The sequence below is a fragment of the Centroberyx gerrardi genome, chromosome 15 (assembly GCF_048128805.1).
Source record: "Centroberyx gerrardi isolate f3 chromosome 15, fCenGer3.hap1.cur.20231027, whole genome shotgun sequence".
In the NCBI taxonomy this organism is placed as follows: domain Eukaryota; kingdom Metazoa; phylum Chordata; class Actinopteri; order Beryciformes; family Berycidae; genus Centroberyx; species Centroberyx gerrardi.
In genome coordinates, this window is record NC_136011.1 from 13,130,467 (window position 1) to 13,151,475 (window position 21,009).

General features: G+C 40.5%; 1 protein-coding gene across 1 annotated transcript in view; it reads left to right on the plus strand.

The window, feature by feature from the left end:
• khdrbs2 (KH domain containing, RNA binding, signal transduction associated 2) overlaps positions 1–21,009 on the plus strand; it is a 58,218-nt gene that overhangs the window by 25,617 nt on the left and 11,592 nt on the right. Inside the window, exons 3-6 of the mRNA XM_071913650.1 lie at positions 2,650–2,766; positions 8,765–8,911; positions 18,035–18,159; positions 19,929–20,112. Coding sequence (XP_071769751.1) covers positions 2,650–2,766; positions 8,765–8,911; positions 18,035–18,159; positions 19,929–20,112 — 573 coding nt within the window. The remainder of the gene's footprint in view (positions 1–2,649; positions 2,767–8,764; positions 8,912–18,034; positions 18,160–19,928; positions 20,113–21,009) is intronic.

Below are 21,009 nucleotides of genomic sequence, written 5' to 3' on the forward strand. Positions count from 1 at the left end.
GCACCCATTCAGAGAATTTTCATTTTTGGGTGAATTAAGGACATTTCACACTTTGTTTTATTGAGATCTCAGGACTTGTAGGCTACATCACTAACATGGTATGAAAAAAGATAACATACTACAGACTTCACCAAGTGTTTCTTTCAGCATGACATATGGTCGACCACATTAAGTAGCCACATGTGGTCAGGCTCTTTGCTCACGGACGTCCACTTGATTATATAGATTAACAACATCGCACCTGGGGATGTTGCACTGCATTACAGCTACAAAAATAGCTTTAAAAACATTAGTTGGTGCTTTTGTAAATTTTCCACCATTATGCCTCTGAACAGAGCACATCACATTTATTTCTGGAAATGTATAATATAGGGTGTCAGGCTCAGGAAAGGACCCACATCAGGTTACACCACATCATTTGTAAATGGATTGCATTTTATTTCTTTGGGCTCAGTCGACGCCCTATTTAAGTGCTCAAATCAGGTAGGGTCATGTCCTTTGTGACTGTGAAAGATTTTAAAAATCAATGCAGTCTAGTACAAAAGTAAGACTAAGAAACAAGCCTCGGTCACAGGTTCTTGAGAAAAGTCATTTGCTCTGCTGCATTAACAGGTTTACACAGTCACAGCAGGGTGACCCCAACTGCACCTCTTGCTTCATTTGTGGCCTAGTGGAGTTTCGACTAATAAGCTACCACAACAGAGAATTTTATATTGTAAAATTACTTTTCGGAAACAAATATGCAGAATGAATATGTCAGAATACTGTACATAAGCAAATGTAATGTAATGTAAATCAATACCTGGTATATGCCAGGTCATTGCAATGTGAAATTATAGACAGAGCAGTTATAAAACAATCTCAATTATATATTTTTCCTAAATGAAGAAGCCATATTATGTGGAACACATGGAACTAGATCAGCGTTCCCATTTTGTCATTGATAGAATATTCAAGAATGAATATAGAATGCTCAATGTCTAAAATGTCTGAGCATAATTGTTGCATTCGCAACACCCTTCCTTCTAATATCTGCATGCTTATCAGTGTTGAGGCTGCAGGGGGCACATTGCATCATTTCAAACCTCATTTAACACTGAACCGTGCCCCTATCGCAAGCCCAAATTGCTCGCCATGGAGCATCAGAGTGGCTCCAGACATTCATTAGCTTAATGAAAACAGGCCACTCTTCTTCTACCGCCCAGTGAGCGCTTTCTCTACGTAGCCACAACGACCATCTGCTCTCCAGCTCCCTGCCAGCTGCAGGATGGTCCTGTCAAAGCAACTCCTGTGAAGAAAGACAACCACCAGGGCCTCTGCCTCACTCATTCACATCAGAGCAGGGGCAAGGACAGCAGGGATCTTTTTTCATCACTGCATCCCTCGCCACCTCGCTAACCTGAGATGTACCGTTCGCTCGCGATGTTGACGATGTTAATGAAATAAGCTGAGTGTGTAGTTGTCGGGTTTGAGTTGCAGCAGCCACACAGCTGGCAGTGGAGTTATTAGCAGCTCAGCCACAGTGGGAGAGGCTGCATTGTGAAAAGGTTAATATCATTTTAGGGTCGGCCAGACTATGTTGCGGTGGGCGGCTGACCACCTGTTCAGCACTAGAGGTGGTCTATTATCATCTGATCCAAGAGCAAACATCTGAAGGTCAAGTCATTTATTACAATTAAAAAAAAACTAGTGTGTAGGATACAGTGGGTATCCTTTAAAGAGTTTTTTCAAGTAGAAAAACCTTATTTTTAATTTCATTTTTTTTCTAATTTTGATCGCGATGCTCTTTTTGCAATTTCCTCAGAAATATCTGTTTGACTGCACTTAACGTTATGAGATTCACCTCTTGGATTAATCACCACTAATCTGCACAGTGTTGTGCCAGCAACAACCCAGAGCTACTTTTCTCAATATGAACACTAGCTGGTGCACAGTGAGTGGGAAATGATAGTCAGAGCCCCGAGGCTTGAATCTGATAGTTTGTCATCTGGATAGTATTACTTAATTTCCCATTGGGAAGAAACTCATTATTTCTCACTTTATCTCAGCATTGACCTCTGGAACATTCTCAGGAACATTATTGGTTTGTGCCCATGTTCCCTTTTTTCTCTGTACAACATGGATGACCCTAAGCGCCAATAAGATACATGACTAGCGAGGGCACAGTTCAAGAAAGGGATGGATGCGTACGTTATGCTGTAGCTCAGATGAGAGTCCTGTTCACCTCGTAATGCGCTGCATTCAGAGCACAATTATATTGATTTATTACAGTCTACAGCACAGTCTTTTTTCTCACTAGATATATTGTGAATGGAATGTGAGAATATATTGATAATACTTGACTAATGGCCAGCAAGCTTCTTTTGTCATTAACCTTTTCTCCAATTTTACTTCAACAGTGCTGATTCCAGCATTTAAAGAGAAAGGAGCTGAGAAACATTAGTCTTCATATATAATATAAAGCAATATACTCGATAACACGTTTTACAGGAAACATTTTTGATTAAAAAAAAAAAAAAACCCTTTTTTTTTATGTCATTCATGTTACATTTATTAGTTTTGGCCCAGCTTTTATAGCATTTGTCATCATTTTCCTCATACAGAAATATTGGTAATGAGGCTGATTGCTTTTCTTTCCTTGTGTTACAGTTTAATTTTGTTGGGAAGCTGCTGGGACCGCGGGGAAATTCCATGAAAAGATTGCAAGAGGAAACGGGAGTAAAGATGTCCATCCTTGGCAAAGGCTCCATGAGGGATAAAGGCAAGGTATGATTACACTGACGCTTGTTGAAATATCGCTGTTTGGCTGATGTATATTGATCAATTGGAAAAAAGGCGTCGTTATACAAAAGATATCCCAACCTAAACAACATCTGAAAGAGTAATAGATGTCAAGTGAATAACACAATGTATGGAATAAATAGCTTTCACTCGATAATATTATGTCAAATCAAACATATTCGAGAAAATGGAAAAGGTTTTTGCTGTATGCTATATGATAGCATGCTCTTTAACGGCCAAGTGTGAATGCAGAGTAACAAAACTCTCTGCCCAAGCTATTCATCCTGCTGACTTGTGTTCCCCTGGAGCCGTCCTTATTCCTTATCCGCGTGTGTACACAGGATCGGTGTGGCCCCCAGAGCCTGCTGGATCTGGCAGCCAGGGTCCTTACAGGTCTCAGTGTGCTCCTATAGAGTTACAGTGCTATTATTACAGGAGACTCAAAGACATCAAGACATGACAAAAGACTCGCTGTCTTACAACCTGCTAAATGAAACTGGAGCTGGATTTGAACACATCGAGTACATGTTGAATGTAAAGTGGAAAATGTTAAAATTACTTCAGTATGGTTATGATTATCATGTGTACCTATAGAAAATATGGTTAAAATATGTATATTTATAATTCAGACTTTTATGAATTATATATTCATATATCTTTGCTGGGTATGTTACCAATTTCAGGGTGATCAGATCCAATAATCATCAGTCAGTCAATTCAAAATTGTTAGTTTTGTTGTAATTATTGTAATGCAGAATCTTTTGGATTAATTCTATAAACTCTGTGAACTTGGCTAAATAACGTCCAATAATTTTATGGTTTTGTAATTAACAAGTAATACCTTTGAAAGATAGGCTATAGTTTAGTAATCTTGCTTTTTCTATCTTACTTCACATTGAGACATGGCGGGCCTTTCCGATTGCATCTCTCCACAGATTAAGGGGTATTTCATCTATTCCAACTTGGCAGGAATACATTTGATCTTTGCACTTAGGGTTTTGGATGAGCCTTGGCTTGTGCAAAGGTTTATTCAAAATCTTGGCTTCTTGCCACTGAGTCCATTCTGTTTACTCGTGTGCCTTTAACTAGCCTACAATAGGTTTAATGGAGTGAGGATGTGCTAAAATGTTATGAATAACATTCGAATTGGCGGCAACATCAACATTCTGTCATGAACACAAATTTAACTTATGACTGTAATGACACTTTAGGTTGCTGTCTTGTTCCTTGTGTAGTTATTAAGGGATTTGTAGCAAATAATAAATCCCTGCAAATATTGTCATTATTTATTATCATTATATATACGCCATGCAAGGCATAGCATTATGATTTTTTATTTAATAAAGCAATTACTCTATGCCGGTAGGATCACTTCGCTAACATAATTTATTTTGTAATTCACCTGGAGTTTTATTGTGAGGGAGGGGGGATGAGGCAGAGGAACAGAGTGATAGACACTTGGCGCTGTGTGCAGCACAGAGGAAGAATAATTGGCCAACACAGTTTTTTCTGGCTATGTAACAGTCACATTTAGCTTGGGGTTTTTTAATGCGTGATATTGATTGTGTGCATATTTAGAGTTCGTCTGGGGGACTGATGAGACTGAGACCTAAAGATCATGGCTGAATGGCTGCCATTGGAGGCAGCTATCCACAAGCCAGTGCAGTGCGCACATAGCCAATATGTTCCATTGCATGCACAAGCACATTGTCATTACACGTTTCCACCATTTCATCCAGTTTCCTATTAAGGAGCATCAGCCCAGCAAAAGGGTCATATGTAAGGTTTAGAAAGCAGCCCTCCTCCCACTCATATTACACCTAGTTTCCAGGTATTAGCCTATAGCAATGGGCTCAGTCACTGAGCTAAAGTGGAGCGTTCTCATTTCCCTCCTCCTGTCTCTTGGCTATTTGCTCACAGTGAAAGCAAACACTGGATTCTTCCAGCTAATAGGGTTGGGTAGAATTTCTTTTCACTGATTTCCTAAATTCCTCATGGTGGCACAAACACACAGGGATTGATATTGCCTCTGACAATTAAAACTCAAGCCATACTTTAGTCATTGTACCAGTATAGCTCTGTATATGTATCTCCCTCTGAAACCCAGCGACTCCAACAGCCGAGCCACTCTCTAGGAATGCCTCAGTGATAAAGTAAAGTGTGTTGGATGTCACAACATTTGTTGCAGCTAAACAAATCAGAAGTAATATTATTTTGCCCACCCACACCTTTGATCTGATTCATAATGACCTAGGCTCTCTGTTAGCCAAGGTGAAGCCAGCTGGCAGAATTTTGGGAGTAATTTTTGGTGTTGACTTCAGCTTTGATGAACAGGTAAAGACAGCGGAATAGTCCTTAGCCTGGAGGGTCTGTGACTGGGTTTGTGACTGGAAGGTCACCAGTTTGAATCCCCTGTTTGGCTGGGTGTGGAAAGTGAATGAGTAACGCTCTCTCTCTCTCTTCCCTCAACAACAACCATCAAGGGCACTTAACACCAAACTGCTGCAGCAAAGGATGAATGAATAATGGTTAAAAAGCCTCTTTAACTGTCTTTATTCTGGCTTCACAGACAAGTCTCTTTCACGTCTCCAACTTCAAAATGCAGCAGCGAGGATTTTAAGTGGTACAAACAGACGAACCCGCTCCACTCCAGTTCTGGCATCTCTTCTGGTTACATGCTGACTTTGAGATTTTACTGATTACTTTTAAAGCATGGTTAGGCCTGGCCCCAAGCTATATCACAGATATTTTACCTCCAAATGAGCCAGTGCACAGCCTCACATCCTCAGCCAGGACCTCACATCCAGCACCATTATTGCCCCCCAGGCTTTGAAACAACCAGGAGCTTGGGCTAGCATCATTGGTTTACTTCAGTATTCTTCACTTCTTAAAACGTATTTTTATAGACTTGCTTACTTGATGGCCTCATCCTAACTGAGCATTTTTTATTTATTTATTTTTTTACACTATTATATTGTTTTTACCCTCTGTTCTTCTTGTGGTGCCTTCTTGTTTTACTTGTTTTAATAATTTATGAGTTTGATGTTTGCTTTTATTTGATTTTTGTTAAAGCACTTTGTAAACCCCCAGTTTTAAAAAGTGCTATACAAATAAATTTCCTCCCCCTTCCTCCTCCTCCTCCTCCTCCTTCTTCTTCTTCTTTGTCTTCTCCTTCTTCTTCTATGAGTTTGATGTTTGCTTTTATTTGATTTGTGTTAAAGTACTTTGTAAACCCAGTTTTAAAGTGCTATATAAATAAAGTTTCCTTCTTTTTCTTTTTCTTGTCATTATTATGATCATCATCATTGTTGTTGTTGTTGTTTGAACTAAAGTGAACGATGCCTGTTTGACATGAGGATGGAAAATCATCATGTTCCCTGCCATTCAAAGCTCAGCGGGAAAAAGCTTTACCTCTCCACTGGTAATTTGATTGAAAAAATTGCAGGGTACACAGAATTATACAAGGCAGCATATTAACCATTCACTATTAACCAAATTAATCATTAAAATATGCAAAGAACATACCATTGAAATATACATAACAATATACTCCCTTTATTGATTGTAATTACTGCTGGGATGCCAAATACAACATTTTATCTGCAAAAGGACGCCATTAAATGACACTTTTGCTCCATGAAATGACACATAGACTAACCCTAACCCAGATGAACAGTACAACATTCGCTTTTGGTTCATGATGGAACCATTGCAGCGTGCGTGGACAGATGAGAAAGTAATCAGTTTTAATATGTAGTCAAACATTTTTACTGTGCAATCTAGTCTGCCACACATGAGCATCAGCAGACTCTTGATATCTTACCATTAGGATCTTGTTCTAGCCTTCTGCACGTCATTGCGGCATTCTGACGATGACGATTGTGGAGGACATGGTTGGTATCAAATCAGCCTCAAATCATTGTGCTCCTATTACCTTCAAGATAGACATGAATAGCTAATAATGATAGACAATAATGGTTGTTTCTCACAAGTTCACATTAAAGAATGTTATTCAAATCTATCTTCATTTTTTGTGTCAGACTGTCATTTTAGTGTAGACCACACATGAGTATGGGTTACTTTGAAAGTGCTCAGGGCCAAATACATTTTCTAGGCACTTTGAATAGGCCAAGGTGTGAGTGTGCATGAGCCTATTCTACTCTGAAACCCCCAAATGAAATCAATTTTTCAATGTTTTTTTCAATGTTTCTGTCTTCTCAGTCATGGGTTTTATAAAAAACATATACCGACTATACCAAACTCTACCCGGAAAATGCAGCGTGCCTGCTGTTTTAATATATTTTCTGTCTGTCGTTTACTGATGTGTTACCTTCATTTTGTCACTCTGAGGGTTCCTTCTGATCTGGTAGTGAAGTGCAGTATTTCTAGCCTTTTCTCCCCCATTTTTGCGATTCCCTGCATCCAACTGGCACAAGTGGCCACTGAATCATTTGCAGAGCATCAAACTGATGTAAACCATATGCCATGTCACCAGATCTCAATCCATTTGAACACTTAGGGGAGCTATTCTGGAGCAGCGCCCGACACAGCATCTTCCACCACATCAACAAAACACAAAATGCAATTTCTTATGGAAGAACAGTGTTGTATCTCTCCAACAGAAACCCTGATGCCAGAGTCTATGGCAGAGCCTCTATAGTAGGTGGATCAGGCACCCAAAGCTCTATTAAGGAGGCTATGAGTTGACCTGTGTTGCCTGTATCTTTAACATATCTTAATTGAGCTATATTCTATTGGAAATAAGTTACTATCTACTATCTTGCAAACTACTATATTTAAAGATTGAACTAGCTCTAAAATGATGCTCCTCAAGGAAAAGTCTGTTGTCATAGAGCTCTACTTTGTCCCACTACACCACTTTCAAAATGATTAAAATCAATTAAAATGCACCTTGAAGCTCATAAATCTCCTAGATGCATGTGGCTACTTGCAGGTGCACAACCCATTTGTAGGTTGTTTGGTCCAAATATGCCAAAAAAAAACCCATGCCAAAACAAAGTCCGCTGGAGGCAGAACTTTCACACTCACAAATTGAATCTTATTATAGCTGTTATTCGTCTCTTTGCCATAGTTGGCAGCTGTGTAGATGAACAGTAATTATCCAGTAGAAGTTCAGTTATTCTTTGAGCAAGGCAGGAGAAGGCCACCTATCATTCAAACATGCTTTGCTTGTGGTAGAAGTGTCTGCGTATTCGTGAATGTAGTGATTGTTGAAGAGTGTCCTCGCTTCAAACCAAATCAGGCTGTCAAAAATGTTACCGCAGGTTGTCGCCTGTCCAAGAGAGGCTTGATATGAAAAGAGGAAACAGTGGAGTCGTGCATCACCAGTCATCTATTAGAATCTCTGACATCAAAGCCTCTTTAATATCTGAATTTAAACTAGAGCAGAAGATAATCAGCATTAAGAAAGTTACTGGCAAATTTAACAGTTCAAATTTTCAGCAATCAGGACACTAAGGACATAAGTGTTTCTGGAGAGGAGGGTTCAGTCAAATGATCATACAATAAAGTGATAATACAGTATGTTTTGTCCACCCTGTATTTTTGGTAACATAATCTATGTTTACTGCAGTCTCAACATATATGGCCCAATTTCTGATTTTAGGGATAATAAAAAAAATAATGAAAATCACTATGACAAATTCACCCAGCAGCAGAATGAATAACCTGCAGCAGTTTACTTTGTACTGGGGGGATGCTGTCAGATAGTCTGCAGTGTAAAGTATAGGGAAGACTGCTTCAGCATGCAATCGGTTCAAGTTGATATGATGGACTTTATTACCCCAAGTTAATCAACACAAGCTGATAATATGGTATTTATTACAGTTAGTGTGAAACAAACAGTGACTGTAAATGTTTAATGCGTAAAAGGCATTTGTGTTAAACAAAATATGCAAATCGTTTGAATTTTGAGTTCTCTCCTATGGACAAAAATACTTGACCTGCTCTCCTTTTTTCACAGGAGGAAGAATTAAGGAAAAGTGGGGAGGCCAAGTACGCCCATTTGAGTAATGATCTTCACGTTTTAATTGAAGTCTTTGCTCCACCTGGAGAGGCCTATTCCCGCATGAGTCATGCCTTGGAGGAGATTAAAAAATTTCTAGTTCCAGTAAGTTAGTTTAAATAATTCACTTTACTTTCTTATTCCTTGCAGATGATGGGAGTTGCATGTGAAAATCAGTAATCTCCCGCCGCCTTGACAGTTTCTACAAGGCTTATGTTCACTTTGAATCAGATATCACAAAGCAAACAATATTCCTTTCTTCTATGTCTTTGCTTAATTTGCATTATCCAGTATTCTGTAACCAGGGTGCATTCACATAAAAGTAAGAATGTAAGATTTTCTTGGTGCTACATCCCCAACCCCTACACCACATGCCTCACTAACAAGTAGAACATAATATATTCCACAATTAAAGTGCAGTATGGAGCAACTTGCAAGACTCCTCCAACTTATGGCCCGGAGAACTTAGCAGTAATTAATGTGCATGTTGTGTACCCTTGCTGAGTCTGAGCTGTAAATATTAATCAAGCTTTGCAAGTGTGACAAGCCTAATAAAGGAGCTGTGCTGCATGAGTCTACTTATGGAGTTGATGTTTCTACAACTAAGCCAGAGCTTTTACAACAGGTCTGTTCAGTGGGCCAGGATGGACTAGTAATTAGCTAAACACTGTCCACCCAACAGCAAGTTTCTGATATTTCTGCCTGTCTCCTTTCTGGGAATATACTGTACAATTAACAGGCACACTATTAGGTGCACCCCTCCAGTAGCAGGTCAGCCCTCCTTCAAAACAGCCGGGATTCTACAAAGGGTCAGAAGTGTTCCGCAGGGAGTTTGGTAAAGGCTGACTCCCTTTGTTTGCCTGCTTGCATCCTGCCTTTTAGCTTGCTTAGATTTTCTATTTGTTGTACCATTAGTGTGTGAAAAACCTTGGAAGGGCAACTGATGCAACTGGCTCTGACAATCCACCACCATCAAAGTCACATAAGTCACTTGTTTTGCTAATTCTTGTCTTCGACAGTGACTGAATCCCTCAATGCTTTTCTGCCCGCCTTAATATCAACCCATAGCCACATGACTCACTGTCTGTAGGAGCAATTCATTTGCATGCACAGTGAGATTTCCCATATAAACTGGCCCCTGTGAATACCATGAGTGTGGTACGTGTCTAAGCTCCAAAGTATTAACATGCTCATGCTTTTAAGACAAGTTGTGTGATGCATACTTTCACCTAGATGTACATTTTTAATAATCCAATAGTGGTCAGTGGATTGTTGGTCTAAATCGACACTGGACAAGTGTATTTTCTTAAAAATGCTAATTTGCCTCAGTGCCTCATTTGTGCTCTTCTGTGCTTTGCACTGCGTTCTCCACCCCATCCTGTCCTAATGATATAGGGGTCAGCTCGCTTTTGCCCTTCTCAGATCAGCCAGGCTTTTATGTATTCTTTTTGTGTTTCATTATTAGTCTATACCTCTTCTCACCAAGACTATAAATAAATGTGTCTGGTAAATTCTCAGCTCTCGCTCCATTGCAGTACCTTGAAAAAAGATGTGGTATTATAAATTATTCTCATAGAAGTGCTGCCTCATTTTCTAATTAGTGTGCACACAGGTGCCGCGATTGTGTTTGATACATTCTTTTGAAAAGTTAGGTGTAGTTCAGAGGTGGAAAGTAACTAAGTACATTTGCTCAAGTACAATTTTGAGGTACTGGCACTTTACTTGAGTATTTCCATTTTGTGAGACTTTTACTCCCTTACATTTCAGAGGGAAATATTGTACTTTTTGCTCCACTACATTTATCTGACAGCTGTAGTTAGTGGTTACTTTGCAGAATAATGTTTTACATGCAAAACATTTGATAAGCTCATTAAATATGATGCATTGTTAGAGTTTAAACTACACAACAGCATATGGAGTAGTTAGACCTAGCGCCACATAGACCACCTACAACATTAAAATACTTCTTACGGGTTAATGCATCAATAATTTAACAACATTCTTCAGAATGAGTACATTTTACTGCTAATACTTCTATACATTTACCTAAGTAAAATTTTGAGTGCAGGACTTTTACTTTTAATGGAGTATTTTTCCATTATGGTAATGCTCCCTGCTATATACTGAGGGCAGCCAGCCTTTGTCTCTTGACCTCCAGCTAACAAGGTCAACTGACTCCAGGGGCCACATGTATAAAACTCTGCGTAGATTCAAGACTGAAAATCTGTGGATGTAGCGGAGCATATGAGCGGAGTTGAGCGACTTGGACTTTTCCTCATCACTTCCAACATTGTGCAGCGTTCCGCTCAGCTGCTCCTTCCTCTCACCTATATGCTCCTCTCCTCTCGCTCATCCTGGACAAACTGTGCTTTGAATTTGCTCCATCCTCTACCAAAATTAGCCTATCGTTTTAAGTTTGGCATCACCCACACGAATCAATGAAAAGAATTATCTTGCCCCTTTACCCCCTATCTTACCCTATACCCCTATAACAAAACCTGCTCCCCGCTCAAGAGACGTGATGTGTGACCGGAGCTCCCACAGTTAGCCATAAGTGGATTTTACACTCGTAATTAGGGTGTTTTGCATATAAGTATCTTGGGCATTTCATTCAGTCCTGAGCAGAAATGGAACGAACAGACCACCAAGAAGATTTGGAGGCCTTAGCTCCAGCATCACCCATGAGTCCAAGTATGTTGAATGGTAAAAACGGACTACAGCAATGCTGTCAACGCTGTCAGCTCAGAGCTACAAACCCTAGAAGAGGTGAGAAAAAAATGGTCTCATTTTAAATGGGAAGCTAAAAAGCACGTTACGTATATAAGAAGAGTGGGAGAGCTACTAGAGGAGGAGAGGCGATCCCCGCGCTCTCTCCACTGGATGAGCATGTGGCCTTCATCCTGGGCCAAACTGCAGTGGGTGGCATTGTGCCACATGAAGAGGGTGACAGAGACACTTGAACAAAGTATGTGCTAGGAATTTCCTATAAAATATCAAGAGTGAAAGAGTGAAGTAAAAAATACATAATATCATATGTTAGTTTGCTATAAAAATGACCCAGGCCTATTGGTGCTCATTGTTCAATTTCAGCACAATTTAGTCAACAGATTTGAGTGATCCCAATGAAGAAGCAGGGGCTCCTGACCAGGATCACTGTAAAGATCGGTGTGCCGTTGGAGAGGCGAGTGCCTGTGTGCATTCGTCTGCACCACTGCCATGTGTACGTGTTCTCAGAGATGCAGTGCTGGAGATGTAAAAAGACATAATACAATCCATTATCAATCGCAATGGAACTGAGGGAGTTACAAGTTGTGCTGAGTGAAATAAGTTCAACTTTAAAAGAACTTGTCATGTCAAAGAATAAATCATTTATTATCTTTTTCTAATGAAGTATGAAGTGGCCCACTCTATTCTCCTACCATGCTCTTTAGATGCGATACATCACATCGAGGCTACTGCTGCAGCTGGCTGCTTTTGGGCCACAGGTTCATAAGGGTCAACGGGCCTGATGTGCTTAGGGGGGAAAGGAACATTTCTCAATGCCATGTTATACAGGACAGCACACGCTCTGATGATTTTGCAGACCTTCTCTGGCTGCTACAATAGTCTGCCACCCGTTGCCTTTAGACACAGCCATCTCCCCTGAAGCAGACCAACGCTGTGCTGTACCACAGAGTGCCTGCAACCATGAACCACGCTGTAGTACATCTGCTGTGCGCCGTGGGGACTTACAAAGGGGTTTAGCAGCCAAGGCTTCAGTGGATAACCATTGGCACCAAGGGGTGTAAATTGCTACATTTCAAATGTTTTAGATGATGCACAAAAGAAAATCTACACTTACCCAAGGTCATATTGCAAACCACATCCTACCAAGAAGCCATTCATCATGCACTGATCCAGCTTGAAGTCTCCTCCTCACACTGCTTTGAAATAGTATGAATGAATCGTGGCTTGATCCAAGCCATTTGGCGACTACATTTGTCAAAAGAATTTGTGCATCATAGATTATTTGGACATTGACAGAGTGAAAATGTTCTCAATTAACAAACAAATTCATCCTCTCAAGGTGCCCTTATTGCAGTATGAGTGCAGTAGATTGTAGCAGTGACATCTGGGAAACCGGTCAGCACTAATTTGCAGTGCTGTCCGGTTTCCCAAATGGTATTTTGATGTTGGCCTGTTCACCCGCTGTGTAAGGGAACTTGATGTATCTTGCACTTAAACAAATTATACCCATCCAGCACCATGGGCATGACATGACTCGGGGAGGACCGGGATATTCCCGACCTATCTGTGAGCTCTGTCTGAAACGTCCCAGTCACCAGAGATGAGAGGGCTGTGAGGACATGAAGATGTAGATTTTTTTTTTTTTTCACCTTTATTTATTCAGGGGGAGTTTCACTGAGAGCAATGCTCTCTTTTTCAGGAACGCCCTGATCACATTCACACCTGGAAGCTGACCAGTACAACCACAGTCTGATCTGCTGGCCACTGAGCAGCTCCACTGGAGCGGTTGGGGTTAAGGGCCTTGCTCAAGGGCACCTCAGTGGTGGTAATGAGAGAGGGGCAAGCGCTGCTTTTCACTTCCCCACCCAGATTTATCCTGCCGGTCCGGGGGATTGAACCGATGACCTTCCGGTCACAAGCTCGCTTCTCTAACCTTTAGGCCACCACTGCCCAAAGATGGACTCGCTGGACACAATTCAACACAAATTTCCATAGCTTTTGAAATTGAAAGCAGCTCATTCACCAGACATCATCATGCGCAAGAAAATCTGTACAATCTCAGAACACACGTTTTCGCCAAAGTCTTGCATTTGCACTGTTCATTATGCACCCTTATGTATTAATAGCCATCTAATAATTATTGATTGATAAGCGGGTAAAGAAAATGAAGGAATATTTGTTTAGTTTAGGACAGCTACACCGAATTATTTTTTCTGCTGTTTCAGAGAGGATTATAAACAAACATGCACAAAGCTTTAAATGTTATCATGAAACTTTGTTAAACTATAAATGACCATGAAATATATGAAATCATGTAGTGGAAAAATAAACCATTGCGTGGTTTTTTTTACATTTCATTTGATTTTTTTCACATTTTCTTTCTTTGTTGTTAGTTGTCACCATATCACACACTCAGTTGACTCCCTCTCAAAGTCTGCTTAGGCATGGTGTGAAGTGTCAGTCCAGATGCACACTTTCTCGCTCTGATTTTTCCCACGGCGCAGCCGAGGGCATCACGCGGCAGATTCAGGTCAGGCAGTCAGTCAGTCAGTCAGTCAGTCAGTCAGTCAGGTAACACTTTAGTGAGGTGTCGTCTCGTGAGATGGCCTCTAGAGGGCGTCTCTGATGGCACAGAGTCTCTTGACAGAGGAATGGGCCTGAACGCACCGGTACCGTTCCGGTTCTGAAAAAATAAATACAGAGCAGTACCGGTGGTCGTACCTGTTTTAGGAGCTTAAACTACTGGCTCGGTTCGTTTTATGACCAAAGTTTTCCGGCTGGGCGGTGTTTGGACCTTTGGGCCAATCACAGTGCTTAAAAACGGGAAACTCCACTCAACCGGGATGCCGGGCGACTTTAAACAAGCGCACAATCAAATGACAAGCACAAACAGTTTAATCTGAGCGGCAGAGCAGACAGGTTGTTGTGAAAATGTGGAGAAGAAACTAAACATTCTTTCCTATTTTCAACCCAATGTGAGTACAATGTGTTCAAGTGAATTCAACTTGTTTCTATGAAGTAGCACCGTTATGAGCGAAGCTAGGCTGCTGTATTTCTGCCTCTCCACCATGTTGACGTTCCACAACAGCCCAACGGACAGAAATCTATCCGTTAATAATTCTGTCCGTTTACCGACGGATCAGTGTGGCCGCAGCGGGTGGAATTCGACACACGCGCCGTGGGCCTGTACAGGATCTGTACTTATTATAAATTAAAATGTAAGCGTGGAAAGTGGCGTGTGACTTTTTGTACATATGCATTGTTCATACGCCTGGCCCCAGGTGTGTGTGTGGCCTCCGGTTGGAGCTGCCTGTAGTGCTTCCAAAAGGCACCAGATAGAGCCAACAGATGGGAACATAAAAAACTTATACACCACTCAGCCCTTTACACCACGTTAATAATCTCAACAGGCACATGGCCATGAGATCGATGCAAACGCTGCAATTGATTTGCTTTTTTGTGTGTTTATTCTCCAATGTATTGTTTCATTTGGAGGAATTATACCATTTATTTGGGCAGTGAAATCATTTCACTTGATGCCCCAAGGCGGAACAGGCTGCATTTCTTTCAATTAGAGATCAAGTCCAGTCAGTTTGACTAGACAAAAACACAGAAATGATCTACATATGGTAAACACTGAAAAATAACTTTAGCAGTTTGAAGGACAGTGTATTGGCAAGGTCATGCATGATCAGAATTAATCTCAGTTAGCGAATGGCCTGACCTCAGCAGCCTCAGAATGGGTTTTTCTCTGTATACTCTTATTAATGCCTCTGTCAACAGTCAACTTTTACAAGCTCTTGCAGATTTGTTGTTCTTTGGATAAGCTCCCAGCTTCCCAATTAAAAGCTCTGCCAGTGTCCTTCAAACCAAGAGATTGCTTAAGGCCTTACTTGTTTATTTTGAAACAAGGGAAGTACATCTGTGCAATGTCTTGAAAATGTCTAGAAATGTAGCAGAGGGATTTTCTCCCTGGAACGTGGGTGTTAAAAGATTTTCGTCTCTAAATGAGTTCACCATATGGTCCCTGTATTACATATTAAATACAACGCTGTAAACGAGTGACCTCCCTCGGTTTGGTTTTCTGCATTTTTTACAAATTTTTCACATTGAATTCAGATCTTTTTGTGGGTGGAGGTGTGTTTATATTGAATGCTCATCTCAAGTTTCCAAAATACACCTGGATGATCCTCAGGACTTTTGGAACAATATGCTATGGATAGATGAGCCAAAAGTGGACTATTTTGGCTGACAAGAGCCCTATTATGTCTGGCAAAAACCAAACTCTGCATTACACAGTAAGAACCTGATACATGGTCAAACATGGTGGTGGTTTGGTCATGGTTTGTGGATGCTTTGCTGCATCGGGGCCTGGCCATCTCTGACGGAACCATGAATTCTTCCCTGTATCAGAGAATATCAATTGCGTACATGGTCGTGTAGCAAGACATTGATCTGAAACACACAAGCCTACATAAGAATGGTTGAAGATCAAGAAATTTTTAATTTGGAATCATCTAGTCAATGTCCAGACCTAAACTTTCAGATTGAGATGTTGTGGCAGGATCTGAAATGAGCGGTTCATGCTCAGAAACCCACAAAAGTCACTGAGTTGAGGAGTTCTGCATTGGAGAGTGAGCCAGAACTCTTCTACAGCTCTGTGAGAGACTGATCAATAAATATGTAACCTGCTAATGAGTCTAAGGGAAGAATTACTTGGTGTTCGCATAGGTTTCTTTTTTCATTTTCGTTGAAGATCTGATAGCATTCAGTGTAAAAACTATGCAGAAATGTAGAAAGTCAGATGGGGGTAAATACTATTTCACGGCGCTGTACGGGCGCCCACATGATGTGCGTTCTGTGCTGCACTCACCACTAAGTCAGGCATAGATCGGCTTATCAATACAACATCATGGAAAGGCAGTAGTAGGAAGTAGCGGGAAAACAGACGATATATTAAAACAGTTTAGGTGACATGGAATCATCTCTTCACCTCAGTATTTTATACCTTTAGTAATTTTGCAAAAGCGAGCCTTCATCCAACCTGCACAATGCTTGCACAACCATTAATGTTATCTTGTCCTTTGCTTATCAATGCACAGTGGACAGGATCATGTCTCATGAATCAATGTACAACAAATTTGCTGGTTGAGATTAATGCTCACACAAAGATATCATATATTGCATGGTTGCAAGGACTATGAAATGTCTTAACGGAAAATATTGATGTAGACTCTTGAGAATTTATTTTCAGCTCTAATTAATGTTGTATTGTACATTTCTGGAAACTCACACACACACAAGCGCTTTGACAAGTCAGTCAAACTGGGTCAAAGTTGAAATAATTTGAACTTTGAGCGTAGCAACTTGGTGGAAATACCAATGGTAGCACTGCCTCTCTATTGGAATGGGGATGTGAGACATTTGGTGTAGTTTTAATTCATCAAATGCTTTCACCATTTAGGACTTGAGGGAATCAAATATTTCTATTTTTATTTTCAGCTGACCAAAGTTCCTTTTTTAACCATTATTTATCCAGGGAAGGTTTGCTGAACATGCATGCTCTCTCTCAGCAAAACCCAGGTTCACATTCATACAGTCACACAGACAAAACTTGGTTGTCAAAGACATTGACAGCCAAGGTAACAGTGATATCCAAGGTTGCCGTCTCCAGTGTTTCCCATTGCTTTGATGTCATTATACACGTGTAGCCTCAGGTACCCAATCTTGTAGGCTTGCCTTAAGTGGTTCTGGGAAATAAGCCTGTTTATCTGTCAGTATTGACAAGATAATGAACACTGCTTTATCCGCTCAGTTATCTGCTATGTAATGATCTGTGTCATGTTTGATAACTGGAGGAGAAAAATGGTTCAGCATCACAAGATAATGGCATGCCACAAAAAGTTGTTGAAAATGTCAATTTCAACAAAGGGCCTTCAACAACAGGCCCTTCCTATGAGGAAGGGCCTGTTGATTTAATTTACGATTCACTTCCGACTACTTCTTAACTTACAAGTTTGTGAAATGAATTTGAAATATTATATTGATTTTGCTGGTTTGACATCCTTTGGTCCTCCAGCCTGATCTTAAGGCAATTCATTGGAAGGCATCTCAAAAACTGTGCACCCTAGTTTTGTAAGCTGTCTGCAAACTAACAGGAAAATAGGTTTGTTCCAAAATGAGTTAACCACTTTTTGAAAAACATGACTCCCAATCTTACAAAATTATCGCTAACATGAATGTAGAACTCTTTAGAGGAATATTTATTTTATTTTCCTTTTCCTGTATTAGTAATCTCTCATCTGCCATATTTTTCCAAACCGTAACCTAAAGATAGCATTCTTCAATGAATATTCAACTTTCAGCAAAGCCATGTGTTTCCTGTGTGCGTCAAGACGTTTTCAATTTGATGACATTTGCTGCTGTTGCGAGCATCTGTTGTAGTTGGAAGACAAATGTTCTTGTTTTTCACATGAGACGTGTTGTATTTTGCTCCCACAGGATTACAATGACGAGATCAGACAGGAGCAACTGAGAGAGCTTTCCTTCTTGAACGGGTCTGATGAGTCTAGCAGAGGGAGGAGCGCAGGACGGGGCTTACGACCAGCTTCCACAGTATCCACAAGGTGCAGTGCTAATTACAATACAAGGGCTCTGAAAGGAATGTTAATTTGTGAATATTTGTCTGAATACAAGAATCCTTTGTGAAAAAGAGGCTTCTTGGGGCTGAAAAGCTCTTAAAGTTATGTTGTTTTTTTTCCCTGAAAGTTAAGATTTATTGAGATAGTAAAATGTAGTAACCTTCATATTTGGCCTTGGAACACTTTCGGTTTTGAAAGCTGACATTCACTCACAAATAAATAAAATTTAAAAAAACTAGAAAAAGGTGTTTCACTGTATTCGTAGATAATTGGAAACTTCCTCCCCCAGGTTAAGATCTGTTTTTTCTGCTGCACATGCCTTTTCCCTAACAACAATATCTCAGTGTATACATTTCGCAAAATGGAGAAAACTTAGTTCAGCCGTACAGTCGGCCAAAAAAGTACACAACCCCCTGACTTTCTGCTATACAATGCAACTGGGGGGTATTTTTGTATTACATTTACAAAATTACTCAATTTGATCTGACTTGAACAGATATGCTAAAAAACAATGTGCAGTGGTGTTAATTTCAAATAAAAATAATAATGATAAAAATTGAATTGAATTGAATACATCTCAGGAGAATTTTAGGATGTGTTTCTACTGCTAATGTTGCATAATATTTGATTGGTTGAGCCATGCATGCAGCTGTTTGTGTGGAAGGCTGGCCTGTTTCATTCTGCTTGTAAGTCCATTTTTAGAGCAAACTACCTGTAATCTACCTGAGCCATGTATTAAGCATGGCAGTCCCTCATGATTAAGCAAGTACAGTATACTATGGCAGCTTGCCCTATTTCAGGTGGTTGAGCTAAATACAGCAGTAGCATGTGATGCTGCCAATTTAAAGTCACCACCACTTCCCTACCTAGATTTTCTCCTTATGCTACACCGATAAGCGATTATTGTAAATCTCCATGAAAAATATGCAGCAGTAATTCTCCTTTGAGTGTCTGTATTTTTGGATCACAATGGACTGCTACCTAGTGAAGGATCTGCCAGAAGAAGACAGAGTATTTTAGCCCACCTACATCTTGTCACTGTTAAAATATTTGTAAGTTCTCAAACAATAGACAGCTTTGCGGTGCTAAATCCACCCTGCAATCCCTGCGGTGTTCTTTTAGTCCTGGTTCCTGGGCAGTCACTCCTCCAAACAAGAAACGATCCATTCCCAAGTTCCTCATCTCTGCACAGACACCGGCGCTCAAGTCCTTTGGCCTTTGATCTGTGCATGCTGTAGCAAGTGATCTGTATGTGCTGCAAGTGCACACAGTCAGATAACTGTTTTTTTTCTCTTGGAAAATTATACCCGCCTTACCACAGGCAAGGTTACAACCTGAATATATTCAGCAGATTCCGGCAGATGGAGATTTGATTTTGTACAAATGCAGGCATTGCACCGCTCCATCACGTTATTGAAATAACCATAATAATAACATCCCAAAGGCACTTTTGCGGAAGAGAGAAAGACACATAGTGACACTTTTCAGCCCTCTGATCATTACATGATCTACCTCAGTGCCAGCCAGCAGAGGTTATGCTTATCTTGTACTTGTAAACACCCAAAGATACAGTATGACAACCACCAACTGAGGCCGTCTCCATATGTGCAGTGATAAGAAAAGGATTTAACAGATTTGTCGCCGTTTTGTCCCGCTACTGGATTGAAACCAATACGGCTCATATATAAATGTTGTGAAGCACGAGAAATCAAGGGAAATTAATGCAACGTCTGTCCGTTTGTTTGCTTCACCAGGGGCCACGGAGGTATAGGAAGGGGTGCAGCAGCAGCTTCTCGGGCGACAGCGGGAACACACAGCACCCTTCCCACGACTCCTTTATCGAGGGAGGTACCAGCTCCGCGAGCCAGGGGTGCAGCAGGGAAGCCAGGATACAGGCCCCCGCTGTTACCACTCACACATGAATCATACGACGACTATGTGAGTCCAATCCTCTTTGCACATAGTGGAAAAACAGGATAGCAATTCTACTTGAACTGTGTTTATCGGAGTTCAGTTAATCCTCTTTCATCTCATCTGGATGAATCTGGCTTTACATAGACTCCGGTAGAGCATACAGCAGTATGTTTGGGAAATTAGGGCAAGCAGGAAAATATTAAAATCCACATATAAATAAAAGTCTGTTAAAGAAATGCACACTGGCCACAGTCATATACCAAAAGGTTAATAGAATAAAACAATAGTGCCAAGGCATAAAGGGCTACAAACTGTGAAATGTGCTGTAGGCAATGATCATACTCAAGGGGATTTTAGTGTCACATAGAATTGTTGTGTTCACCTTTAGATAAAAATCAACAGTAATGTGTCGTCGAGTGAAAAACTTGTATCTCCCAAATGTCAACCTTTCAGGAACTGAGAAATACAGCCTTACTTTAAGATTCACCACCATGTATTTTTGAGTTTATCCAGTGGGTTTTGAAAAGCTTTCATAAGGCCAAGGGGCTGTAGAATTTTCTCAACCCATAGAAGACCATGTAATCCTCCAATTAAAGTTATAGCACGAAAATTACCAAAATTGGAGTCACAAACCCATGACATTATGTATCATAAATATCTGCACCACTACTCTGTAAATAAGGATATTCCATTTGATGGAGTGGGTACCACCACAACCAATGGCCATTAAAATTGTTGTTTAAGACACTCAACATACAAATATATCAGGGATTCATATTAAGAAAATATTCAAGGTTGCAGTTAAAAATATGGGTGTTCTCAGATCTTGGGAATTCTCAAGGTCACGTTGAGAGGGCCGCACAAGGTGAGCTCCAAGTTTTGCCCAAATGAAAAAAGGCAACACTTTCACCAGTCTATTTC